General features: G+C 39.4%; 2 protein-coding genes across 4 annotated transcripts in view; one reads left to right on the top strand and one right to left on the bottom strand.

The window, feature by feature from the left end:
• LOC149625227 (cytochrome P450 4c3-like) overlaps positions 1-23224 on the top strand; it is a 75711-nt gene that overhangs the window by 264 nt on the left and 52223 nt on the right. The window contains exon 1 of one of the 2 annotated variants that reach the window (XM_089852020.1): positions 17802-17878. The exons of the other annotated variant lie outside the window; for it this stretch is intronic. The gene's annotated coding sequence lies outside the window, so the exon portion shown is untranslated. Of the gene's footprint in view, positions 1-17801; positions 17879-23224 lie in introns of those variants that run through there. 2 annotated transcript variants of the gene reach the window in all.
• LOC149625229 (uncharacterized) lies at positions 964-22628 on the bottom strand. 2 transcript variants are annotated; one of them, XM_089852023.1, is made up of 7 exons: positions 22422-22628; positions 21074-21264; positions 7780-7906; positions 5932-6074; positions 5702-5849; positions 1225-1407; positions 964-1150 (listed from the first exon to the last, which is right to left on the bottom strand). In XM_089852023.1, exons 2-7 carry the CDS (start codon positions 21147-21149, stop codon positions 1075-1077), a joined length of 753 nt encoding a protein of 250 aa, XP_089708149.1. In that variant the 5' UTR covers positions 21150-21264; positions 22422-22628; the 3' UTR covers positions 964-1074. The 2 variants fall into 2 exon arrangements, with proteins under 2 accessions (XP_089708149.1, XP_089708150.1); XM_089852024.1 differs by lacking the exons at positions 7780-7906; positions 21074-21264; positions 22422-22628 and adding an exon at positions 6695-7769.

Raw genomic sequence — 23224 nt, 5'->3', positions numbered from 1 at the left:
TGCCTTTGTATTCGCGCGCCATAGTCCCAGTCCCCCTTTCAAAATACAAGGGGGGGACGTAAAGGAGGCGCCGGGCTATTTCGCCTCTCCTCAGTCGGAAAATACGTAATTTTTGTCGTCGCGCTGACGTGAGTTTTGAAGAACCAATGAGATGCTGGTTGTAATTTAGAGACGGGGATTAACTCCGGACCTACGTTTGAACTGGAGATAAAGCTGGAAATCTGGCGAATTTATACCTTCTCTCTGAGATACTAGATATAACTTCTTGGTTAAGCATTGTGAATTGTGTTTTCCGTTTACTCGATATATATAAGGCTAGAGAAAGGATTTGGGAAGAACTTCTAAAAAAGTACTAGCTCGGGACCCCAGTTATTACACTTCTAATGTAATTAAATTTTTGAATTAAGGATCTTTAGTACTTCTTTTAATGGGTATTTACGGGTATTTCGTTTTACTGCTGTTAAAAGATGAGCATTGTGGGGCTACTCACTATTATAATTATAACAGAAGTAAAAAAATGTAAGTGATAATTTTAAAACACTTAAAGGTTACGCATCGAGGGACTATTCACTCAAATTTTCTGTACGCCTACGATACGATGTGGTTACTATTACGAGCCCAGCCCTTGAGTCGTCTTGTTCTACATAGTTTAAGCCAAAATAGTATTATATATGAGAATTTTTAGTCCTATATTTTCCTATGGAACACATTTTTTTCTCCTATAAAATCCTATAATTCCGGAAAAAAAATTCCTATTTCTCCTATAAGGGATTTAAATTTTTGACAGGGCTCCCTGTTTTGGAGATATTTTATATTTATAAAGTTGCTAACTTCGTGCGTTGAAATACTAATATTATTTAATAGACCCCATGCCACCACTAATGCAATATTACTCTATTCCTGAATTTTTGACTTAGCCCCTCCCATAATGTTCATCCACATAAACAAAAAAGAAACTCGGACCACTTTTAAACATCTCAGAGAAATGGAAATATGGTTTTTATTTACAATAATATTGTAATAAAATTAACGTACATGTATAAAAATATAACAGACAGTATATAACAAGAAATATTAAGCCATTGACGTCATGAAAGTGATATAATAGCTAATTATCGTTGAGATTACAATTATTATTTGAGATGATATGCTGCGAAATAAAAATTTATTATAACCTTATAGTAACCGTAAGTATGGGTCTGCCGTAAGGGCTTATAGTATTACCTTGAGGCCGCTGATAGCTCCGCCTCTTGGCAAGAATTAGAACCGTAAGTGAAGACTATGCAATGTTGGTGTATTAACGATCCAGACATCTTTTCCGTGTGTTTTTGAAGAAAGTGACTAGCGTCCGCGCCGCAATCTTGGGTAGTGTAGATATTCTGGCATTTGATGAATTCGGTCATGGCGCTGTAATCGACAACAAAGAAAACGTCAGAAAATTCAATAGTTGGTTTTATAAAAGAGGAGGAGCTTATAGAGAAAATGTTGCCCTGGACGTCATTTTCTGCGTCATCTCGCTAAAGCGAGTGAAAGTCGACCATTTCCTTAAAGCATAGCCCACTCGAACACGCTGACTGCTCCAGCAACAAGCGTGATCGAGTGGACTACACTAAAAATCAAGACTTCCTCATTACCGTCAAGCTAGGTAGTTTGAAACGCGCGGACTTTGTTGCATAGAGAAGATTTTTTACATTTCTGGGCGCCATTTATTAAGATGGCGGCGGATTGGAAAAATCTTTCTTAGTACGCGTCTACTACTTATGAGTAACGTTCCTGCAAATTTTCAGCCTTCTAGGGCAAGCGGTTTGGGCTCGGCGTTGATTATCAGTCAGTCAGGACTTTGATTTGTATAGATTACTAGCTGTTACCCGCGGCGTCGCTCGCGTATAATAAGAACTTCCATCAAAATGATACAAAGAATGGGCAGATTTTACTGATGACCAATTTTATTGTAGCACCCTAGGAGCGAAGGCACTCGGCGTTGCCCGTCAGCCCGTCGGAACATTTTTTTTATTACTTTTCACGCGGAAATTATTCCATAAAGAAGGGTTTTTAAATTTCTGGCCGCCATTTTAAAAGATGGCAACAAATCGAACCCAAAAGAGCAGTCAGCCCGTCTATAGGTTAAAGGAAAGCAGTGTACTAAATATTTGCGAAATCGGTTGAAACGCACGGACTTTGTTGCATAGAGAAGATTTTTTACATTTCTGGGCGCCATTTTTTAAGATGGCGGCGGATTGGAAAAACCTATCTTAGTACGCGCCTACTACTTTTGAGTAACGTTCCTGCAAATTTTCAGCCTTCTAGGGCAAGCGGTTTGGGCTGGGCGTTAATTATCAGTCAGTCAGTCAGTCAATCAGTCAGTCAGGACTTTGATTTATATAGATATAGATGAATATGAATCAGTGTTCAATTTTGTATTATAATTAATTTATAAAGATTATCTTTTTCGCTTGATGTGGCGCCTTCCAAAATTTGATGGCCAAGGCTTAGACTGGTCCCTAAATATTATTGAAAACGGAAATGCTACCTTTCAATACATCTAGGCCATGCACGTGATATAGAGACGAAGCAACATTCCATTCAGATGTAAATATAAAATGAACCATTAAAAATAAGTCTATAATGAAAATCACGCACGTTAAGGCTAAAATTAGTTCCACATTTTTAAAATGATTCTAATCAATCCATAAAATCCTCGGTGAGTCGGTGTCACGATTTCTGTCAGGCTTAAATTAGATTTACCGTCCCTAATGATATTGAGTGTTGTACGTGACGTCATGTTTTGTATAATATTCTATTTAGTTCGGGCTTTCAGATCGGGGAAAGCCATTAACTGATTGCGTTACTTCTTCCATTAGGCCTAATTATTAATGGTACCTTACGTAAAGCCATACTCGGGGCTAGATTCTATTTTTTTTTTGTTGTTTAAGTTTTTAATCGAAAGAGTGTATAAAATTATCGAATATATCAATTGGAACCATGTGTCCATCTACGATATTAAGGAATAATATACTAGCAAATAATTTTCCTACGCGTAAGGCTTTTCCGCGAAGAACTATTGGACGAATCCGTCAGGTGGTACTAGTCGCCCAATAGGGGTATTCCCAAGTGCTTCGCAAGGACTTAATTGTTTGCATCTTGATTAACATCCAAATTAACATAAATTATGCGACGAGTTTAGGGGAATATATTCATTTACTACAACCCCCCCCCCACTAGTCCTACCTTTAATCAATGTACTTGGAAAATAATTTATTTGAAGTGACCTTGATATACCATAATAAAATACAGATCCTTTACATCCTCCAAGCGTATCTAGCTTCAAACAGCGAGTTCACTAAATGACCTTTCCGTTGATATGCTATAGAACGCTAATCTTAATTTCCTTGTTTATATTGTAAGTCGTTCCGTTACTATACAGGGTGTTTCTGAAAAGTCCATCACAAATTAAGGGGCGTGTTTATGGGACCAAACTGAGCGGAAAGTACCAAAGAACATGGGGTGTACAACATTTTGTTACGGAGATATGGCCTTCCAAACATTCGCCCCTAAAACAAGGAAATATCCAAAAATGAGGAGTAACACTTAAGACCGACTAACCAGCTTGTTTAAAATTACTAGACAATTTCAATAGCCTTTAATCGAACAATTGATTTCTACCTTTACTAATCAGAAGCGTATAAATGAGTAGAAGTATGCCTACGGTGGTAATGTAAAATTAAACGTGTGGTGTAGTATTGTGGGTGACAATTTAATTGGGCCATATTTCCTAGAGCCCAGGTTAAACGGTGTGGCTTACTTGTAGTTCTTACGGGACGATTTACCAGAACTACTCGAAGACGTACCCTTAGGTTTAATAAACAGAATGTGGTTCATGCACGATGGTGCACCACCACATTTCAGCATCGCGGTCCGAAAACTTGTCAATAACATTTTCTTTGTGCATTAATCATGGCGTTTTATCTATGACACATGAAATACTTACTGAACGAAACAAATTAAAGTTTGTTCTTTTGTTTGGGACCACCTTTGTGGGCCATTAACGCCGAAACGTGGCTCTGCATTGTAATTGTTCTCTGGGCGAGTTTACTCTGTTGGAAACAAACAACACGCCCCTTAATTCGAGATGGGTTTTTCAAATACATTCGAGATGTCCTTTTAGGTTTTCTCAAGGTCATACCTAACGTACAAGAGTGTTGTCCGTGATGATGAAGATTTGCGTAGCTTTTTACGGTTTGAGATAACAGGAACAAGCCAGGGATCTTCCAACATGTCCAAGTATCATTCGAAAGACTGCCTCGTTTTTGTAATGCCGCCCGTGGACATTTGGACTAATTCCTGAAAATAACGTTGTTTACGCTGTGCTAATAAAAGTCCCTTCAATCAGAACCATTTTACTTGGTGCTGGGAAGATCTTGAAACATCATGTCACTTGGGAATAATTTTACATTACCACCGTAGGCATACTTCTACTCATTTATACGCTTCTGATTAGTAAAGGTAGAAATCAATTGTTCGATTAAAGGCTATTGAAATTGTCTAGTAATTTTAAACAAGCTGGTTAGTCGGTCTTAAGTGTTACTCCTCATTTTTGGATATTTCCTTGTTTTAGGGGCGAATGTTTGGAAGGCCATATCTCCGTAACAAAATGTTGTACACCCCATGTTCTTTGGTACTTTCCGCTCAGTTTGGTCCCATAAACACGCCCCTTAATTTGTGATGGACTTTTCAGAAACACCCTGTATATTATACAGGGTATTTCTGATAAGGGGAATGTTCTTTGGGCGATTTTGAGTCGAAAATGTTCAATGGCATTTTGCCGTCCGAGCCACTGTTTTCAAGTTAAGATTGGTCAAACTTGCAGGGTTGTCTGATTTAAATCAGTTTGATTTAAATCACTGATTTAAATCATGATTTAAATCAAGCGATTTTTTTAAAAAAATCATTTGATTAAAATCAAGAATATATTTTTATTTTTAAAAAATGTTTTCTAAGATTCCAAGGAGTATTTTAAGTAACTCGAGAAGAAACTTAATTAGAAAAGACCTAAAATGAAAAATAATCGTGGTTTTGGTATATTTTAATCTATGTTTTTCCCAGAACTCCAGTTTGTCTTGCTGGAAAGGCTAGGAAATAAAATAGCGGTCAAGCTAGTCTTTTTATACAAGCATTTGAATAGTAATAATATCAAATAGCTGCTTAAATGTCATGATTATTTTGCTTTTGCTTAATTTTGACTCAAAAGTTTTCATGTTGGTAATTTACTATCTATTAGTTCAATAAAAATCAAAAAAATCAAATAAATCAATTAAAATAAAAAAAATCCGATTTAAATCAAAAAAATCGATTTTTTTGATTTTTTTGAAAAAATCAAAAAAATCGCCAACCCTGGGTCAAAGTATTATACAGATGATCCTTTAAATTTAATTAATTAATAAACTGAAAGACAATGATTTCTAAATTAATTAAGGGGTCATCCCTAAAACACTCAAATCATAAATATCATAGAACCTTTTCGACTCAAAATCGTGCACCCAAAGAACATACCCCTTAATCAATGTATGGCAGATTTACCAGAATCACCCTGTATATCTAATTTTTGTGTCGTAATCGATTAGGAGTCTTACCATCCCCTATAGGGAATATTTATACGACCCTAATTAGGCGTAGGGCCCTTGCTATAAATAATTAAACTTACCAGCAATGTTGTCTTAATTTAACGTCTTTATCGTCGGGGCTATTTTGTTTTAGGGAATCCGTGTATTGCACCATCTTTTGATAGGAAGGCGCGCATCTTTTGGGGTCCGTACTCACGTTCTTGATGCACGCCGCGTGTCGCAAATATTCTGTATTGATTATATCGGATTTATTTATTAGCGGCTTCCGCTTCTGAGTACGAATCAATGTGGTTGCTCGAGTCACACGAACCTGTTTGCATTTTACCATGAATACAGAGATCGTTCATAGCCTGTCTCGATCCTGCCACCACGGAATTGAATAGCTTTCTTTCGGCCGGTGTAATACAATGATTCATGAAATTATCCACACACGCGATGCCTTGCCTTAATGGCCTAAAAATGAAGTAGTATTTTAAATTAATTATATTAGTTGTACAGGTGAATTTATATTGCACACGAAAACCAGCCTGCCAGCCAGAAAGGGTCGTCGTAATAATTTTCGCAAATGCAATTGTTAAAAACTAAAATGAAAATTACTATTATGTTGCCTCTTGGACCTAATACGGCGGTCCCACCTCTTTCTGTACTGTACTGTTGGTTTCTTTGCATGAATTCTAACCGGCAGTGGAAACGATACAGCATAGCCAAGAAGCGATATCTAGTTTACTAGGGAGAAGGTATAAGACGCCTAAGTATAAGCGCGCCATAGTCCCAGTCCCCCTTTCAAAATACAAGGGGGGGGGGACGTAAAAGGAGGCCGGGCTATTTCGCCTCTCCTCAGTCGGAAAATACGTAATTTTCGTCATTCGCGTCACGCTGACGTGAGTTTTCAAGAACCAATGAGATGCTGGTTGTAATTTAGAGGCGGGGATTAACTCCGGACCTACGTTTGGACTAGAGATAAAGCCTGAAATGTGGCGAATTTATACCTTCACCCTAATAAACTAGATATCACTTCTTGGTATAGACAAGAATTGGGCACGTTTACACAAAACCGAACGCTATAATTTTACCACATTTCTTTCTTGTTAACCTATTTTTCGTGTATATCCACAAACAAACGTACGTACGTACGTACACACTCAAGGCCACGCAAAAATTCCTTTTATAACCTTATTGCGTAATAACGTGTAAGTAGCTAAAAATGGTAGAACGATCCTCTAGTAACGGTTTTTCGAGCTAAGGAAGCGTAACTATTTTCTCTAGGAGTTGGGAGAAATCATTTTGACAGCTATTTAAGCAGCCGACACGCTCGAATAATCGCCTAACGTATTCAAAGACCGAGGCTTAGTTTAGTTACTTCGTAAAAGAACGCGGGGATCTCTATCAATTAACCGAGATGTAACCTTGTGGCAAGCGTGGAAAAAAGAATAATTCAACCGTACCGTACTAATAAAGCTATTAGTTTTTTTCCGTTTCGATTCAACATATGTATATGACCAGAAGGGAATAATAGAAGAAGGATGACACGCTGTATCCTCTTAATACTTTAGTTATGTAAGATGATTCTTCCCAGGCTCGTGCTCTTTTTGCTTGACTCCTGCTCAACAAAGTTCAGATGGGCATCGCACCGTGCTAGGGTGAATTCTATAACTGTTTGGTGGTACTAAATCCCTAGAAATCAACCCACAAACCTTGATTGTCTTGATGTGGAATATAAATACACAAGCGCATGCGCCTTGGCAAATAGTTATAATCGCTAATAGAGTAATGATGAGGGAACTATTTATCGCGTATGTGATTAGGTTTAGTAACCTTGCTCCAAATGTTAATCTGATGTAGGGAAGAATCAAGAATCATGTTACAATGACCCCGCTTTGAGGTACACTTAACCGTTTGGTACTAAATCCTTAGCAATCAACCCACAAACCTCGTCTTGACCTGGGACAAAAATCCACAAGCGCATGCGCCTTGGCAAATATTGAAGCGCTAATAGAGCAGTGATGATAGAACTATTTATCGCGTATGGCATGATTCGGTTTAGTAACCTTGAGCACTCCAAATGTAAAATGATGTTGGGAAGAATCATGTTACAATGACCCGCTTTGAGGTACACTTCTGTCGAAGAGAGTTAATATATACTTCTGATATGACTTACCTACAAGCTTGATTTAGTTCAACCATTGTTGTAGCGAAAGCCATCTCGGTACTTTGACCAACTTTTTCTAGCATCTTTAAGCACGCGTTGAAAGCTTCTTCCGAGCAATTTGGCTTTCCGTATGAAACTAAATATGAAATTAAACGGTAATTAGGGAAAATTTGGAAAAGTCAGTTTAATAGTCGGGGAAAGGGGGGGGTAAAATAGACTCGGGGGGGGGGGGGGTTGAACACTTTGCTGTCTTAAGACGGCACATTGATGGGTATGTGGACAACAAAGACTTAAATAAAGATATGGCTTCAAACAAAGGATTTTTGTGCGGGACTGATAACTTTGATGTCTTTTCTAAGGTCCAGTTTCAATATTCCTATATGCCTACTAGCTGTTACCCGCGGCGTCGCTCGCGTGTAATTAGAACTTCCATCAAAATGTTATAAAGAATGGGTAGATTTTACTGATGACTAATATTTTTGTAGCACCCTAGGAGCGAAGGCACTCGGCGTTGCCCGTCAGCCCGTCGGGACATTTTTTATTACTTTTCATGCGGACATTATTCCATAAGGGTTTTTAAGTTTCTGGCCGCCATTTAAAAAGATGGCAACAAATCGAACCCAAAAGACCATTCAGCCCGTCTATAGGTTAAAGGAAACCAGTGTACTAAATATTTGTGAAATCGATTGAAACGCGCGGACTTTGTTGCATAGAGAAGATTTTTTTACATTTCTGGGCGCCATTTATTAAGATGGCGGCGTATTGGAAAAATCTTTCTTAGTACGCGCCTACTACTTATGAGTAACGTTCCTGCAAATTTTCAGCCTTCTATTGCAAGCGGTTTGGGCTGGGCGTTGATTAGCAGTCAGTCAGTCGGGAGTTTGATTTATATAGATATAGATTGATATCAAATTCTTTGCTTGTAATTCGGCGATATTGCTATAGATTCTATGACAGCCCATTTCCGTTAAGACAATTAAGTGTTAAATCAGAATTGGCTTCTCCGCTTTATGGATTGAAGTTTTAGGCCGTGCTGCGTTATAAAGTCCTTAAATTGTCATAAACAACGAACCAGAAGGTGTTGGAACCGCTAAGCTAATCTGCACTCGCGCCAAGGAACTGTAAGATTATATAATGGATGCACGGCAATTTGTCGCCATTTACTAAGATAACCCGCCTAGATTTAGAACAATATGTATATATCAAAATTTCTAACGATAACGACCGTCCCAACTAAATTAGCAAATCTCTAGAGTAGCTTTTAATCACCTTCAAGAAACATTAATCTTACAAGGCGAACCTATATAACTACCATAGACATTAATTACCTACCATACGCTGTCTTTTTTTAAAAAGAGAACTTGTGAACTTAGAAGAGAAACGCGACTTTGAAACAATCCATAATGTGCCCAATCTTGTGACATTCAGTCTTCTACCAAAACGCGCGAAATTTCAAAAGCTCAACTATACTTTTTTACTTTTCCATTCCATCTATTGATGGTAGCAAAAGTTATATTCTTAGAACAGAAAACTTAAGGCCAGTTGACCACGCTTTGCGTTCCAATTGAAATGTACAGGCCCAGGAGAGGGAAGCGGTAAAAATTTCTCAGTGGAATACCGGCTTTGATTTGCTGACGTCATGGTGTTACCAAGAATCTGATACGCATGCGCCGTTGAAAAACCTCTCTCCAATTTGAACTCAAAGACCGTCAATTTAATGGTTTAATTTGTGTTGTATAGGTTAGAGTAGCTGAGTTTTGCACGGCGGAACCACGGGTCGCGAGTTCGACACCGACCGGAGAAATTAATATTTTTTTAATCCAATATAGTTTGATTTTGATTAAAGATGTTTCAGGACGAAGTTTAGTTTCAAACAGGGATAGAGTTAATTTTAGAAGTTGGAAAGGAGAATAGAGTAATCTGGGCGCGCGTCATAGTCCCGGACCCCCTTCCACGGGACGGAGGGGTATGAAAGAAGAGGCGGGTCACAGCGGCAGAGGTAAAATGGAATTAAATTTTTTTCGCCGTCCCAGCCAGCAACGTCATCAAAACATAGTTGAAGTGAGCCATTAAGATAATTTATAATTTTCATTTCGTGTTGGAGGGAGGGGCTCTATACTGGGCTATGAGTTGGACTGAGTAAATACTAACCGTTCTGCATTCTTACTTCTAAAATTAAATCTATCCCTGTTTCAAATAATGAGGGAAAAGTTCCCAATAGTAATTAGACCGCTACCGTGCAAAAGTATAAACTATGCCGAGCACATCTGGTTTTTTAGAATATGTTTTCACACTCTAGAGGTTCTTATGACAGTTTAAAGAAAATAAAAACCCTTGTTATTCTTAACACTTTTGCTTTGGAACTTATGGTACAGTCCCATCAATCTAAATACGTAAAAATGTTTGTCTTTTGATGAAGCCTTTAAAGCGCAACAGCTATACGTTAAAGCGGATTAATACATTAGCGTTTAGTCTAATATCAAAGAAAGTAGCGTTGGTTTGAATATTCAGCTAGAGTAGTAGTATGTGACCCGAAAGACGGATGATTAATGCTAGGTTTTGACGAGACGCGAAGTGTCAAGTCGCGAGCGAAGGCTCAAAGCGGCTCTTTAGGAGTAAAGTTTAGCGAAGTGTCTGACTTTTTCACCTCGTTAACTGACAAACTTTCCAACTCACTCAGTATGGCTTAAGGGATATAATTTTACTACTAGGAATAATTGCCCAAATTAGAGCCCCGCCAATCGCTACGCTTCACTTTCCGATGCTATGGGCCAAAACGATGTCGTCTATAAAATGCCAACGCCAAGACTCCCTTTTGTAATTTATTATCTGAACTTTGTCAAGTTTCAAGTCTATTTAGAAAGTCGTGAATAACGAATTATCTCACTCACTGCAACTATGAAATCTTGTAAACCCTAAGGGGGATAGGAAATCGGTCACAGCGTGAACGGATCAGCTTTGAGTAGAGTATCTATAGACCAAGTAGCGTCAGTAAAAGAAACATGACGTCAAAGTTCTATTTTTTTGAGGAAAACAAATTGTGAAACCCATGTTTCCACTTATTGCCTATATGTGGCGCTATTAGTAAATCCAACTCAGTCGCGAATTAGGGTCTATCAGGGAGAAAAGAGGTAAGATGGAGTTGAATGATGGTGGGCGTCCTGGGGTACAGAAACTCTCCCAGTGTACCTTGCACACGCCCCTACCCTTTGGTAGGCGATTTTTAACTGCAGCCACCTAGCGCCATTGTATATGTATGAGAACTAGCTTCTATTTTTAAGGTAGAGGGGGCGTCTTTTACGATTCCGTACTGTACGACCCTACCTAAACGCTCAGGATGCTGGGAGGACTTCGGTGCCGTCCGTAGATGGGGTACAAATTCAACGCTAATATGACGGTTACCACTCCATCCCTCTCTCCTTCAAGTATGAACAAAATGAAGCGCGCTAAAATAAACCGTTTAAAATAGTGCCACCCATCGCCACCAAGCGGAATTATGATGCGTTTCCTATTTCTTTCCTAAAAAATGGGACTTTGACGTAATTTTTGGATGCTACTCGGTCTATAGATACTCTACCTTTAAGTAGATAGAAAGGGACCCATCTTACATCCAATTTAGAAAAAAAAAACCATTCCCAAGTTTTAGACATAAATTATGTTAGATAAGTATGTAGATTAACCTTTTTGACCTACCTGCATGAGAGGTCAATTTAAAAAAACCTTCAAAAGCCCCATAGCCCATAAAAAACTGTTCTAATGTTCATAAGGGAGCTTTTTGTGAATATTCCAAACTGTAGAGACATCACGTAGTCTTCTAATGGACCCAAATATATTTTGGAAAATTCTACAAAGTAAAAAAAAAATCCCTTCCTCCGAGTTCCACTCCATTGAAAACCATTCTTTCCAGAAAAACGAATAAAGACTTTTAAGAATGAAGTTTAAAAAAAAAGATCCCAGATTTGAATCTAGATGTATTTTGTCCTTTGATGTTTGAAGAGAGGAGAGACAAAGGCCTTAGCACGTTTCTCCGGAATGGCTTCTACGTGATGTCCATTAAAGGGAGAGTGGAAAGGAAAATCAGGTGAATTTTTATCGATTCTTCTACTAATTATAAGACCAATCTGCGTAATGAAACATCCACGAAATACCAGCTTTGAATGATTTTCAAATTCAAATTTGTTTGTGAGATTTCATAGATAATTTGAAATTAGCACTTCCCACCAATCGCGTAACGCGTTGCCTTCTTGTTAACAAAATTTCCTTGGCGCCACGATTGTCATTCGACATGACGCGTACAAATGAAATATTGTTAACAAGGCAGGATGTTGTGTGATTGGTCAGAAGTACTAATTTCAAATTATCTATGAAATCTCTAACTTAAAATCATTCGGAGGTGGTATTTCCTGTATGTTTCACTATGCGAATTGGTCTTCCAATTAGTACAAGAATCGATAAAAAACCCATCTGACTTTCCTTTACACTCTCCCTTTAAACGTGCTTAAAACATTCTTCATTTCAAAGTGACTGTAGCTTGAGTTTTAAAAATCACAACTTTTAAATCGTTTTCAGTATCAACAAATACTTGAAATAAAGTATAAATATAATATTAAGTATTTATTGGAACCAGTCAGCTGAATATTCAAACCAACGCTACTTTCTTTGATTTTAGACTGTGCGCTAATGTATTAACAAGAAGAGATATCTAGTTTATTAGGGAGAAGGTATAAGATGCCTAAGTATTCGCGAGCCATAGTCCCAGTCCCCCTTTCAAAATACAAGGAGGTACGTAAAAGGAGGCCGGGCTAATTCGCCTCTCATCAGTCGGAAAATACAAGTAATTTTCGTCATTCGCGTCGCGCTGACGTTAGTTTCCAAGAACCAATGAGATGCTGGTTGTAATTTAGAGGCGGGGATTAACTCCGGACCTACGTTTGGACTGGAGATAAAGCTGGAATTGAGGCGAATTTATACCTTCTCCCTAGTAAACTAGATATCGCTTCTTGGTATTAATCAGCCTTAACGTTGCGCTTTAAAGGCAAATATTTTTACGTATTTAGATTGATGGGACGTACCGTAAATTTCAAAGTAAAAATGCAAAGAATAACAAATGTTTTTATTTTCTTTACACTGTCATATACCAACCTCTACCTAATCAGAGTGTGAAAAAATATTCTAATAAAAAATATGGATGAACTTTCTTTTGAAATTTCGCGCCCTTTGGTAGAAGACTGCATTTCACGAGATTAGACCCATTATGGATTGTCTCAAAGTCGCGCGCGTTTCCCTTCTAAGTCTATAAGTTCTCTTTTTTAAAAAAGACAGCGTATGGTAGGTAATTATGTCTATGGTAGGAATATAGCTTCGTGTTGTAAGATTAATGGTTCTTGAAGGTGATTAAAAGCTACTCTAGAGATTTGCTAATTTAGTTGGGACGGTCGTTATAGCGTTAGAAATTTTGATATATACATATTGTTCTGAATCTAGGCGGGTTATCTTTGTAAATGGCGACAAATTGCCGTGCAGCTAGCTAGCTATCCTTTTCATCCATTATATAATCTTACAGTTCCTTGGCGCGAGTGCCGATTAGCTTAGCGGGTCCAACACCTTCTGGTTCGTTGTTTATGACAATTTAAGGACTTTATAACGCGGCCCAAGACTTCCACCCCGCACCATAAAGCGGGGGGGGGGAGCCAATTTTGATTTAACACTTGATTGTCTTAACGGAAATGGGCTATCATAGAATGGATTGCCATATCGCAAAATTAGAGGTAACGAATTTGAAGTAGAGCAATATGGTATACTCCCATTGAACAGGAACCCTTTGGATAGAAGTGCCATTAAGACGAACTTTCCCAATGGACATTAATCCGATTTGTTGTATTAATTATTCAGTGGGATTTCGAATCACCGCAGTACCGTTTTAGAGCTTAAGGTTTCCAATTCAGCTACTCGGGTAACTTCAAACCCCGGAGGAGATTTATGTTAAGTGCCGTAGAAGTCTTGGTAAGTAAGGATAACAGTAGGGATTCAATTAACATTAAGTCAGGTTAGGTTAGGTTAGGTTTGTAAACGGTAAATATGCAGGGTGTTTCTGAAGAGTTTGGCATAAGTTAAGGGGCTGTGCTCTTTGGTCGATTTTGAGTCGAAAATTCAACTTCTATCTCCATTTTGTCGTCCGGGTCACTGTTTTCAAGCTAAGATTGGTCAAAGTATTTTACGGATGACCGCTTAAATTTAATTAAAAGGACAATGTTTTCTAATTTAATTAAGGGGTCATCCGTAAAATACTTTGGCAATCTTAACTCGTAAACAGTGGCCCTTGGGGCAAAATGGAGATAGAACATTTTCGACTCAAAATTGACTAAAGAACACCCCCCTTAATTTATGTCAGATTTATCAGAAACACCCTGTATATGTCCAATGATGCGTCCAAAAATAATTTAGTTACAATATTATCAATTTTAATAATATATTATTTTTGTCAATTTAGTATGTATAACAATAACGATTCAATTAACATTACGACTAATAAGTTGACACTTTCCAAAATATTGACCATAATAATTAGTTTTCACCAGCGATAGATTTAATTTTAAAAGTAGGGATGGAGAACGGTTAGTATTTATTTCAGTCCGACTCATAGCCTAGTAAAGAGCCCCTCCCTCCAACACGTAACTAAAAGTTTAAATTATCTTATTGGCTCACTTCAACCAAGGATTATTTTAAATAATCCTTGCTTCAACTACGTTTTGATGACGTTGCTGACGGGGACGGTGAAAAATACGTAATTCCTTTTTACCTCTGTCGCTATGACTCTCCTCTTCTTTCATACCCCTCCGTCCCGAGGAAGGGGTTCCGGGACTTTGACGCGCGCCCACATTACTCTGTTCTCCATTCCTTCTTCTCAAATTAAATCTATCCCTATTTTCACATTATCCAAAATATTGGTTAAAGTAATTAGTTGCCACCTTTCTTAAAATATATGCCCAAAAAATAGTGGAACTTCGTTAATTTTCCCTTGATCGTTTAATGGGTGCCTCTTTCGGACACAATAAGCTGTCTTTTAAAGCATTGGGTTGGTGCCCTAGATTTCTCTCTCTTCGGTTCAATGGGAATTCAATTTCTATTCATTGTGAAAGTGCCAGTTTTGTTCTTCTGTCCAATGGGAATTTAATTTCTGTTCATTGGGACACATTTGGTTTTTATTTCGGTTAAATGGGATTTTTAAACTATGGGATTCTGTCCAATGGGACGCGAGGGCAGATAATATCTATGATGCAATTGATACGTAACCCGTAATCGGTGTACTGGGAATGAAATTACAGCGTAATTTATTACCGCTTTTCAAAATTACCCATTAGCAACATTTATAGATCCTTTTCTAAAGTTGAGTGTTGAGTGTGCTGTTTGAACACGTTAGATATGACTTCAAACCAAAAGACTTCTGGTAACTTTGAAGCCCTCTTTAAAAACGTCTATGCGTCCACATACCATCTGGATATCGAGCAGACGATACTGAGATCCCCCTTTGATAAGAGTGTCTATAGACCGAGTAGCGTCAATAGTCTAAAAATGACGCCAAAGTTCTATTTTTTTTAAGAAACAAATGTGAAATGCATCATTTTCCACTTATTGGCGATAGATGGCGCTATTAGTATCTGCGACTCAGCCGTCCCGTGAACCAGGTTCAATGAACAAAATGAGGCATGCGAACATAAACCGTTCCAAATAGCGCCACCTATCGCCACTAAACGGAAACATGATGCGTAAACTTCCCATTTCTTTCCCAAAAATAGGACTTTGACTTCATTTTTGGTATATTGACGCTATATGCTCAGTCTATAGATAATCTACTTTTGATAGCGAAAATGAAATACATTTTTTTTGGGGTAGGAACATTGTTTTTTACTTAAAAGGGTTTGTTCCGTATAATAATTTCTATTAATATTTATTATAGGAAACAAATTTCAATTAATTTGCCATTTCCGTACAGTTTTATTACAGTATAGGCTTAATGTATTTAAATTGAAGGTAAGGCGTTAAAACCATCCATTATATCACACTCAACGACTCAGAATGGAGCTTTCTCTTCCGGTTTCGGCGCGTTCAGGTAAATTTCCCTTATTAAATTTCCCCTGGCACTTTCCTGTCTGCTCTGTGGATCGTACAGGCCGGGGGAGAGAGAGAGCTTGCTGCATGCCGTATCGCTTGACAGGGCCTGACAGGCGGGAAAAGGCGAGGGCCTTCCTTGCCAAGGCAAAAGGCTTAAGGTTTGCGTGTCGTGTCTCACTGAGCGGCCTCTTTTTTGCCTGAGAAACAAAATGTACGTGACTTCTACGGTCCTCTACTAGTAGAGGAGGGTGGAATTTTTTAGAATATTTCTTTCTTTTTTTATATACGACGCCCGACCGGGATAAAAGGGGACACCGCCTACTTACATCAGGTATATACCGAACTAATGCCAGAAATCAAAATATGAAACCGAGGGGTCATACACTATTATTTATTAATGGGGAAATGGTTATAGATCCTAAATCGTCTGCTTTATTTAGGCGTAAAGCTAGAGTCACACTTTACCGAAAAATACCGACGGAAATTACGCCACCGTCGGGAGAAATTTGAAATTCAGACCGTTCTCACTACGACTGTATTTTAAGTTTGGCGGTAGATATAGAGAGCTTTCAGATGGAATAGAATAGTAGTACGTCACACCCTCCCAAGTCTTACCGCTGTTCTGGAAGCCATATTGGGTGGTCTCAGCTTCATTCCTGCTTTAAATCCGCCAATATGGCAGCGTAACGTATGTCACGAGACTCAGCTCCTCCTCCAACGGAAAGCTCTCTATATTTGGGTCACGTGACAGATGGAAGTGGTTTCTAGAGGGTGCTAACAGACCTTTCTCTTTTATTTCTTGGTGACATTGTTTACAAAAATCCCTGGTCAACAAGTGTATAACAACTAATATCAAGCACGTTAAATAAATGGTGACTGTCGACCAATCCCGCGTACGCATGCGCTGTTGAAAGATATGGCGTCGTTAGTATGATTGATTTCATTGGCTGAGACACCAGCGTTACGCTGAATACGACGAAAAAAAATTAAAACACTTGTTACGCCCCACCGAACGGAAATTCCGTCGGGTGTCAAAAAAATTCGGTCAAACCTCTTTCTGCCGCAGGGTTTCCGTCGTGTTTTCGCTCGAGTGGGAATCAAGCTTACAAACTGAACATCGATAATACGTACGGTATGTGGACAACAAAGACATTAGATAGGGCTTCGAGGTTACCAGTCCTGCATCAAATTTGAATGGTCTGTATTGTTTGAAGGCATATCTTAATTTAAGTCGTTGTTGTCTACATACCTATCCATGTTCAGTCTTAAGGTTATAAAACAACAGAGGACATTTTACCCCCTGCTTTTGAAAAGGATCATTCACATGTTAGTTGTTATGGGTTTGAAAATAATTTCTTGAAATGCCCTTGATAAACCAGAATAAAATACGGATGATTTACGTCCCCCAAGCTTTAAACAGTATAGTACTGAACGCTAATTTTAACTTTCCTTGTTCATATAGTTCAAACCATTCCGTTATAAAATAGGTTATATTTTTGTATTGCAAGCGCGTGCCCCATGGAGTTTTCCTATGTATATTCCCTATAGGGTTTATGAGATATCGTATTTCAAATCTAATTTATTAGAGAAGATATGGGTAATTAAGTTTGCTCGCTGGAGCGTTAGGTCTACTATATTTGAAGTAGATGACGTAGGGGTATTAAGTTCTATTGGATGTCTGCGAATTTTTATCCGTCTGCACTCTGTAGAATCAGAAATAGAGCTCAACTTAATTACTAATATCTTCTTTCATTATTTTATACGTTCTTTAAGACAAGAATGACCTTTTCGTTGAACTTTTAACCTTTGTAACATTCCTTTAACCTAAATCAATTAAAACTTCTTACTTTTCTTTATTTATAAAGTAATTAAAATTGTCTAGTTAGAATTTTAATTTAGTTTTATAATTAAAATAGTTTTTCTTTCTTTCTTTTTAGTGTTAAGCCCCTCGATTTTTCTCGCTGTCTACTAAAGCGTACATACACCTGAGATCTCGGTTCGTATATACACACATTTAATCTCGTAAATTTGAATATTTTTATAATTTTTGGTGCAATGTCCTGTAAACGTGTGTACTAAATCCACGCAGTTTTTTTTTTATTTTGACATTTAATATTCTGGGTTCAGGCCAAAAACGGGGTACCGCGTGTTTTTAAAGGAAAGGTAGTGCAAAAGCATATTAAAAATGCAAATGTTACCTAACCGTAAATTAGATTAAAATATAGTAGACAGTAAACAACCAGGGATAGATTTAATTTTAGAAGTAGGAATGGAGAACAGAGTAATCTGGGCGCGCGTCAAAATCCCGGACACCCCTTCCCCGGGACGGAGGGGTATGAAAGAAGAAGCGGGGTCATAGCGACAGAGGTAAAATGGAATTACGTGTTTTTCGCCGTCCCCGTCAGCAACGTCATCAAAACTAACCGTTCTCCATTCCTACTTCTAAAATTAAATCTATCCATGGTGTAATCTAAATATTGTGTACATTGAAGATAAGAATTTTCTAAAGTTACGTAAGCAAATATCGCTTATAAATTCGGGGTTTATTTTTCCTTTAAAGTGTGTATGGATTTTCTAAACTTATTAAGCTAATTATTCACGCGTCTTACTTAATATAGATAACAACCTTATTTCCTTAATACGATGACTCTATACTCCTTTAGCACATTAATCACAAAGAAACATTTTTTATGGTTGTTATGTTTGTGGTGTATGTGGATGACTTTTAGGGGCGGAGCCTAGTGAAATAAATATTCGGTGCTAGTAGTGCTAATTAAGCTACTCATTAGCCTCTAATAAATGTTTGCGAAAAATTCCCGCAAATATAATGGGTTTGATTGCTATGCGAATGAACGTTAAGGGGAGTGGCGAAGTGAAATATTGGATAGTGTTGCTTTTAATGGCGCGCTAAGCTTTCTATACATAGTTTTCAGACTAGGAGGATTCATACCATTTACACAAGGAGGCCAGACTTCCTGTGCTACACAAGGAGCTTAGGGGCTCCAGGTGTTACCCAAGGAGGTTAGGGGCTCCAGGTGTTACCCAAGGAGGTTAGGGGCTCCAGGTGTTACCCAAGGAGGTTAGGGGCTCCAGGTGTTACCCAAGGAGGTTAGGGGCTCCAGGTGTTACCCAAGGAGGTTAGGGGCTCCAGGTGTTACCCAAGGAGGTTAGGGGCTCCAGGTGTTACCCAAGGAGGTTAGGGGCTCCAGGTGTTACCCAAGGAGGTTAGGGGCTCCAGGTGTTACCCAAGGAGGTTAGGGGCTCCAGGTGTTACCCAAGGAGGTTAGGGGCTCCAGGTGTTACCCAAGGAGGTTAGGGGCTCCAGGTGTTACCCAAGGAGGTTAGGGGCTCCAGGTGTTACCCAAGGAGGTTAGGGGCTCCAGGTGTTACCCAAGGAGGTTAGGGGCTCCAGGTGTTACCCAAGGAGGTTAGGGGCTCCAGTGTTACCCAAGGAGGTTAGGGGCTCCAGGTGTTACCCAAGGAGGTTAGGGGCTCCAGGTGTTACCCAAGGAGGTTAGGGGCTCCAGGTGTTACCCAAGGAGGTTAGGGGCTCCAGGTGTTACCCAAGGAGGTTAGGGGCTCTAGGTGTTACCCAAGGAGGTTAGGGGCTCCAGGTGTCACCCAAGGAGGTTAGGGGCTCCAGGTGTTACCCAAGGAGGTTAGGGGCTCCAGGTGTTACCCAAGGAGGTTAGGGGCTCTAGGTGTTACCCAAGGAGGTTAGGGGCTCTAGGTGTTACCCAAGGAGGCCAGGGGCTCTAGGTGTTACCCAAGTAGGCCAGGGGCTCTAGGTGTTACCCAAGGAGGCCAGGGGCTCTAGGTGTTACCCAAGGAGGCCAGGGGCTCTAGGTGTTACCCAAGGAGGCCAGGGGCTCTAGGTGTTACCCAAGGAGGTTAGGGGCTCTAGGTGTTACCCAAGGAGGCCAGGGGCTCTAGGTGTTACCCAAGGAGGCCAGGGGCTCCAGGTGTTACCCAAGGAAGCCAGGGGCTCCAGGTGTTACCCAAGGAAGCCAGGGGCTCCAGGTGTTACCCAAGGAAGCCAGGGGCTTCGTGTGTTACACAAGAAGGCCAGGGGCTCCAGGTGTTACCCAAGGAAGCCAGGGGCTTCGTGTGTTACACAAGAAGGCCAGGCTTCAGATGTTACACAAGGAGGCCTGACTCCCTGGTGGAGTCAAAAATCAGGCCACTTTGTGTAAATGGTATGAATCCTCCTAGTCTATCACAACCCCTTGCAAATGTTCCTAGCACAGACTAAACAGCGACGACAATCGTATAACGACGCTAACGGAGTATATCAACTGGCTATGAAGCCGCTATACGATCCTCATAAATATAAATAAACGCGGGATGCAAAAGGCGCGAAGCCTAATGACCAATTGAGGCGTAAATCATATTTAGCTTCTCTACGCTCTCTGGGGGATTGAGGTGATACCTCAAGTGGGGGAGGGGATACCTTGGGAGGAGGGGGACACCCTCCATAAATCAAATAAGAGCTCGGATGGCAACCGAAGGGGGGAGGAGAGATTGCACCCCCTGCCTTAATGCCCCCTAATTGAGATAACGTCACCGGAGCTCGCGCGAGCTTTAAAGTCTAAAGTAGAAGTGCAAAGACCCAATTTTATCGCTGGTTGTTTAGTAAACAAGGTAAATATACGCGAAATTACCCTGAATTCCCAAATAAATTGTGTTTGTTTATAAAAACCGTTCGGGTTCTGATACCATGAATTGCCTATACGTAATTCACCTGTGTAAACAAAGGCAAACTGAACGAACAGAAAGTGAGTATACAGTAAACGACTAAACATATTTATTCCTCCCCCCCCCCCATATGCATAGTATACACTAAAGGTGGTTTTTGCCGTTTCCCCTTCCTCCTTGTTGCATGACTGTTGGTGAGCCAAGAGATTGCGAAGAGAACGGCTAGCAGTTCAATTTGACTCGGTACTTGACTGACAGATGGCCTGACAACACTGTACTCAATTTTTTTGTAGCCCCAACAATGAAAAATAATTTCTGTACTATGTGGGAAATTTGAAATAGGTACTTTAATGAAACCCTCCCCAGTGTTTAGCTCACTTTCTGTTTGTTTTTGCTCTCACATTGTTATATTTTAACCCAATTAAATTGAATTTTGGCGGTTGCGTTTCTACTTTAAAAGCTTAAGTATCGATGGTATATGTAAGACCAGACTCACATTTAAAAGTTGAAATGAGAAGAACGAAACAGCAGCAGCAGTAGCAGGCGGTCGAAATGCCTAAACTGGGTTTCATGAAATATTTCGAAGATTATCCGCTGACACGCTTTCAAGGGATTAGTGATGTAATTGATGACGTATTCGATGCTTTTAATGTCAGAGCATACGCTTGCCGTATCCCCGGTAATACCCTAGATAACCGGGGAGAGAAAATAAAAAACACCATTAGGTTGTATCTCAGGGTTGTCATTGTACCTGGGAATCCTGGAAAACGGGGAACAGTTGTGGATTTTGAAAATGGTTGCGCAAAGTGAGGGATTTCCAAAATGGTTGTTAATATAAAATCTCACGAAAATGTACGTGAAATATCATGGCAAAGTCACGGAGTTGTGAAAACGGGTGTAAACATGAAAACTCACGAAAATTTACGTGAAATATCATTGGAAAGTCACAGACTTTTTGAAAATGGGTGTAAACATGAAAACTCACGAAATGTATGTGAAATATCATGGCAAAGTCACAGACTTTTGAAAATGGGTGTGATTGTGAAAACTCGCGAAAATGTACGTGAAATATCATTGCAAAGTCACAGACTTTTTAAAATGGGTGTGAATGTGAAAACTCACGAAAATATACGTGAAATATCATTGGAAAGTCACAGACTTTTGAAAAGGGGTGTGAATGTGAAAACTCGCGAAAATGTGCGTGAAATATCATGGCAAAGTCACAGACTTTTGAAAATGGGTGTGAATGTGAAAACTCATGAAAATGTACGTGAAATATCATTGGAAAATCACAGACTTAGTTGGGTGTGAATGTGAAAACTCGCGAAAATTCACATGAAATATCATTGGAAAGTCACAGACTTTTGAAAAGGGGTGTGAATGTGAAAACTCGCGAAAATGTGCGTGAAATATCTTGGCAAAGTCACAGACTTTTGAAATTGGGTGTGAATGTGAAAACTCGCGAAAATTCACATGAAATATCATGGCAAAGTCACGGAGTTTTTAAAATGGATGCGAAAATTCCATGGAAAGATCAGAGAATGTAGTACTAGCATGATGTAATATTTAAAAATTCATGGAACTAGTCAACATTATTTCTGACTTTTCTGTTAATTAAACGAGGAAATTAAAATTGATCTGGGAAAATTAATGACTTTTAGACGGGAATTAGGGAAACATCCGCGAATACTCTGTTGGCATTTACAATGAAAACTTTGCGTCAACCTTATTTACATCGTGTCAATAACGAGCCAAAACATACTGCAACCTCAAAACATCAACTGTTGTTATTTTAAAACCCTCGAATTATTATTAAGTTATAAAATGAACCGTATCGTACTCACCTTGCGTTATGAAGGTGTCCTAAAAATAACGAAATACTTTAGTTGGTCAAAAGCTATGTCACACAAAATCACGGTTAACCCTAGTCAGAGAGTGAGTAACGCGGAAGGAGAAATCAGGAGAGAATGTTCTTGACGCGTCTCGCACCGAGGCAGAACAGACTCGAAATGAAGGAAGGCTCCGAACCAAAGAGGAAGACTGAAGACTGCCTGTGAAAGACCTTAGAGGTGATGCTACCAGGAACAGGATTTCATCAAGACTCCTCTGAAAATCCTTCCCCCCTCCCCCACCACCCCCACCTACAAACTCCTCTTCTCGTCCCCCCCCCCCCAAGCAACGCCCCCCATGCTCGCGACTGTCCTAAGGTTTCTTGCAGGAATGGTTAAGAAACTGCGTCATGATGAGTTAAAACAGATAGGAAGACCTCTGTAGAATGTTTAAATTGCACCAGATACCAATGACAAATAAAAATAATAATTTAGTGAGCTAGGCACTGGGGTGGTTGGTTAATGCCAGCTTTTAATTTTAGCAAGAAGTGATATCTAGTTTATTAGGGAGAAGGTTTAAGATGCCTTAGTATTCTCGGGCCATAGTCCCAGTTCCCCTTTCAAAATACAAGGGGGGGGGACGTAAAAAGAGGCCGGGTTATTTCGCCTCTCCTCAGTCGGAAAATACGTAATTTTCGTCATTCACGTCGCGCTGACGTTAGTTTTCAAGAACCAATGATATGCTGGGTGTAATTTAGAGGCGGGAATTAACTCCGGACCTCTACGTTTGGACTGGAGATAAAGCTGGAAATGTGGCG

Source organism: Phalangium opilio, unplaced genomic scaffold (genome assembly GCF_054372755.1).
Source record: "Phalangium opilio isolate 3A_F unplaced genomic scaffold, DU_Popi_V2 ptg000105l_1, whole genome shotgun sequence".
NCBI lineage: Eukaryota > Metazoa > Arthropoda > Arachnida > Opiliones > Phalangiidae > Phalangium > Phalangium opilio.
This window is presented reverse-complemented; position numbering and strand designations above follow the sequence as displayed.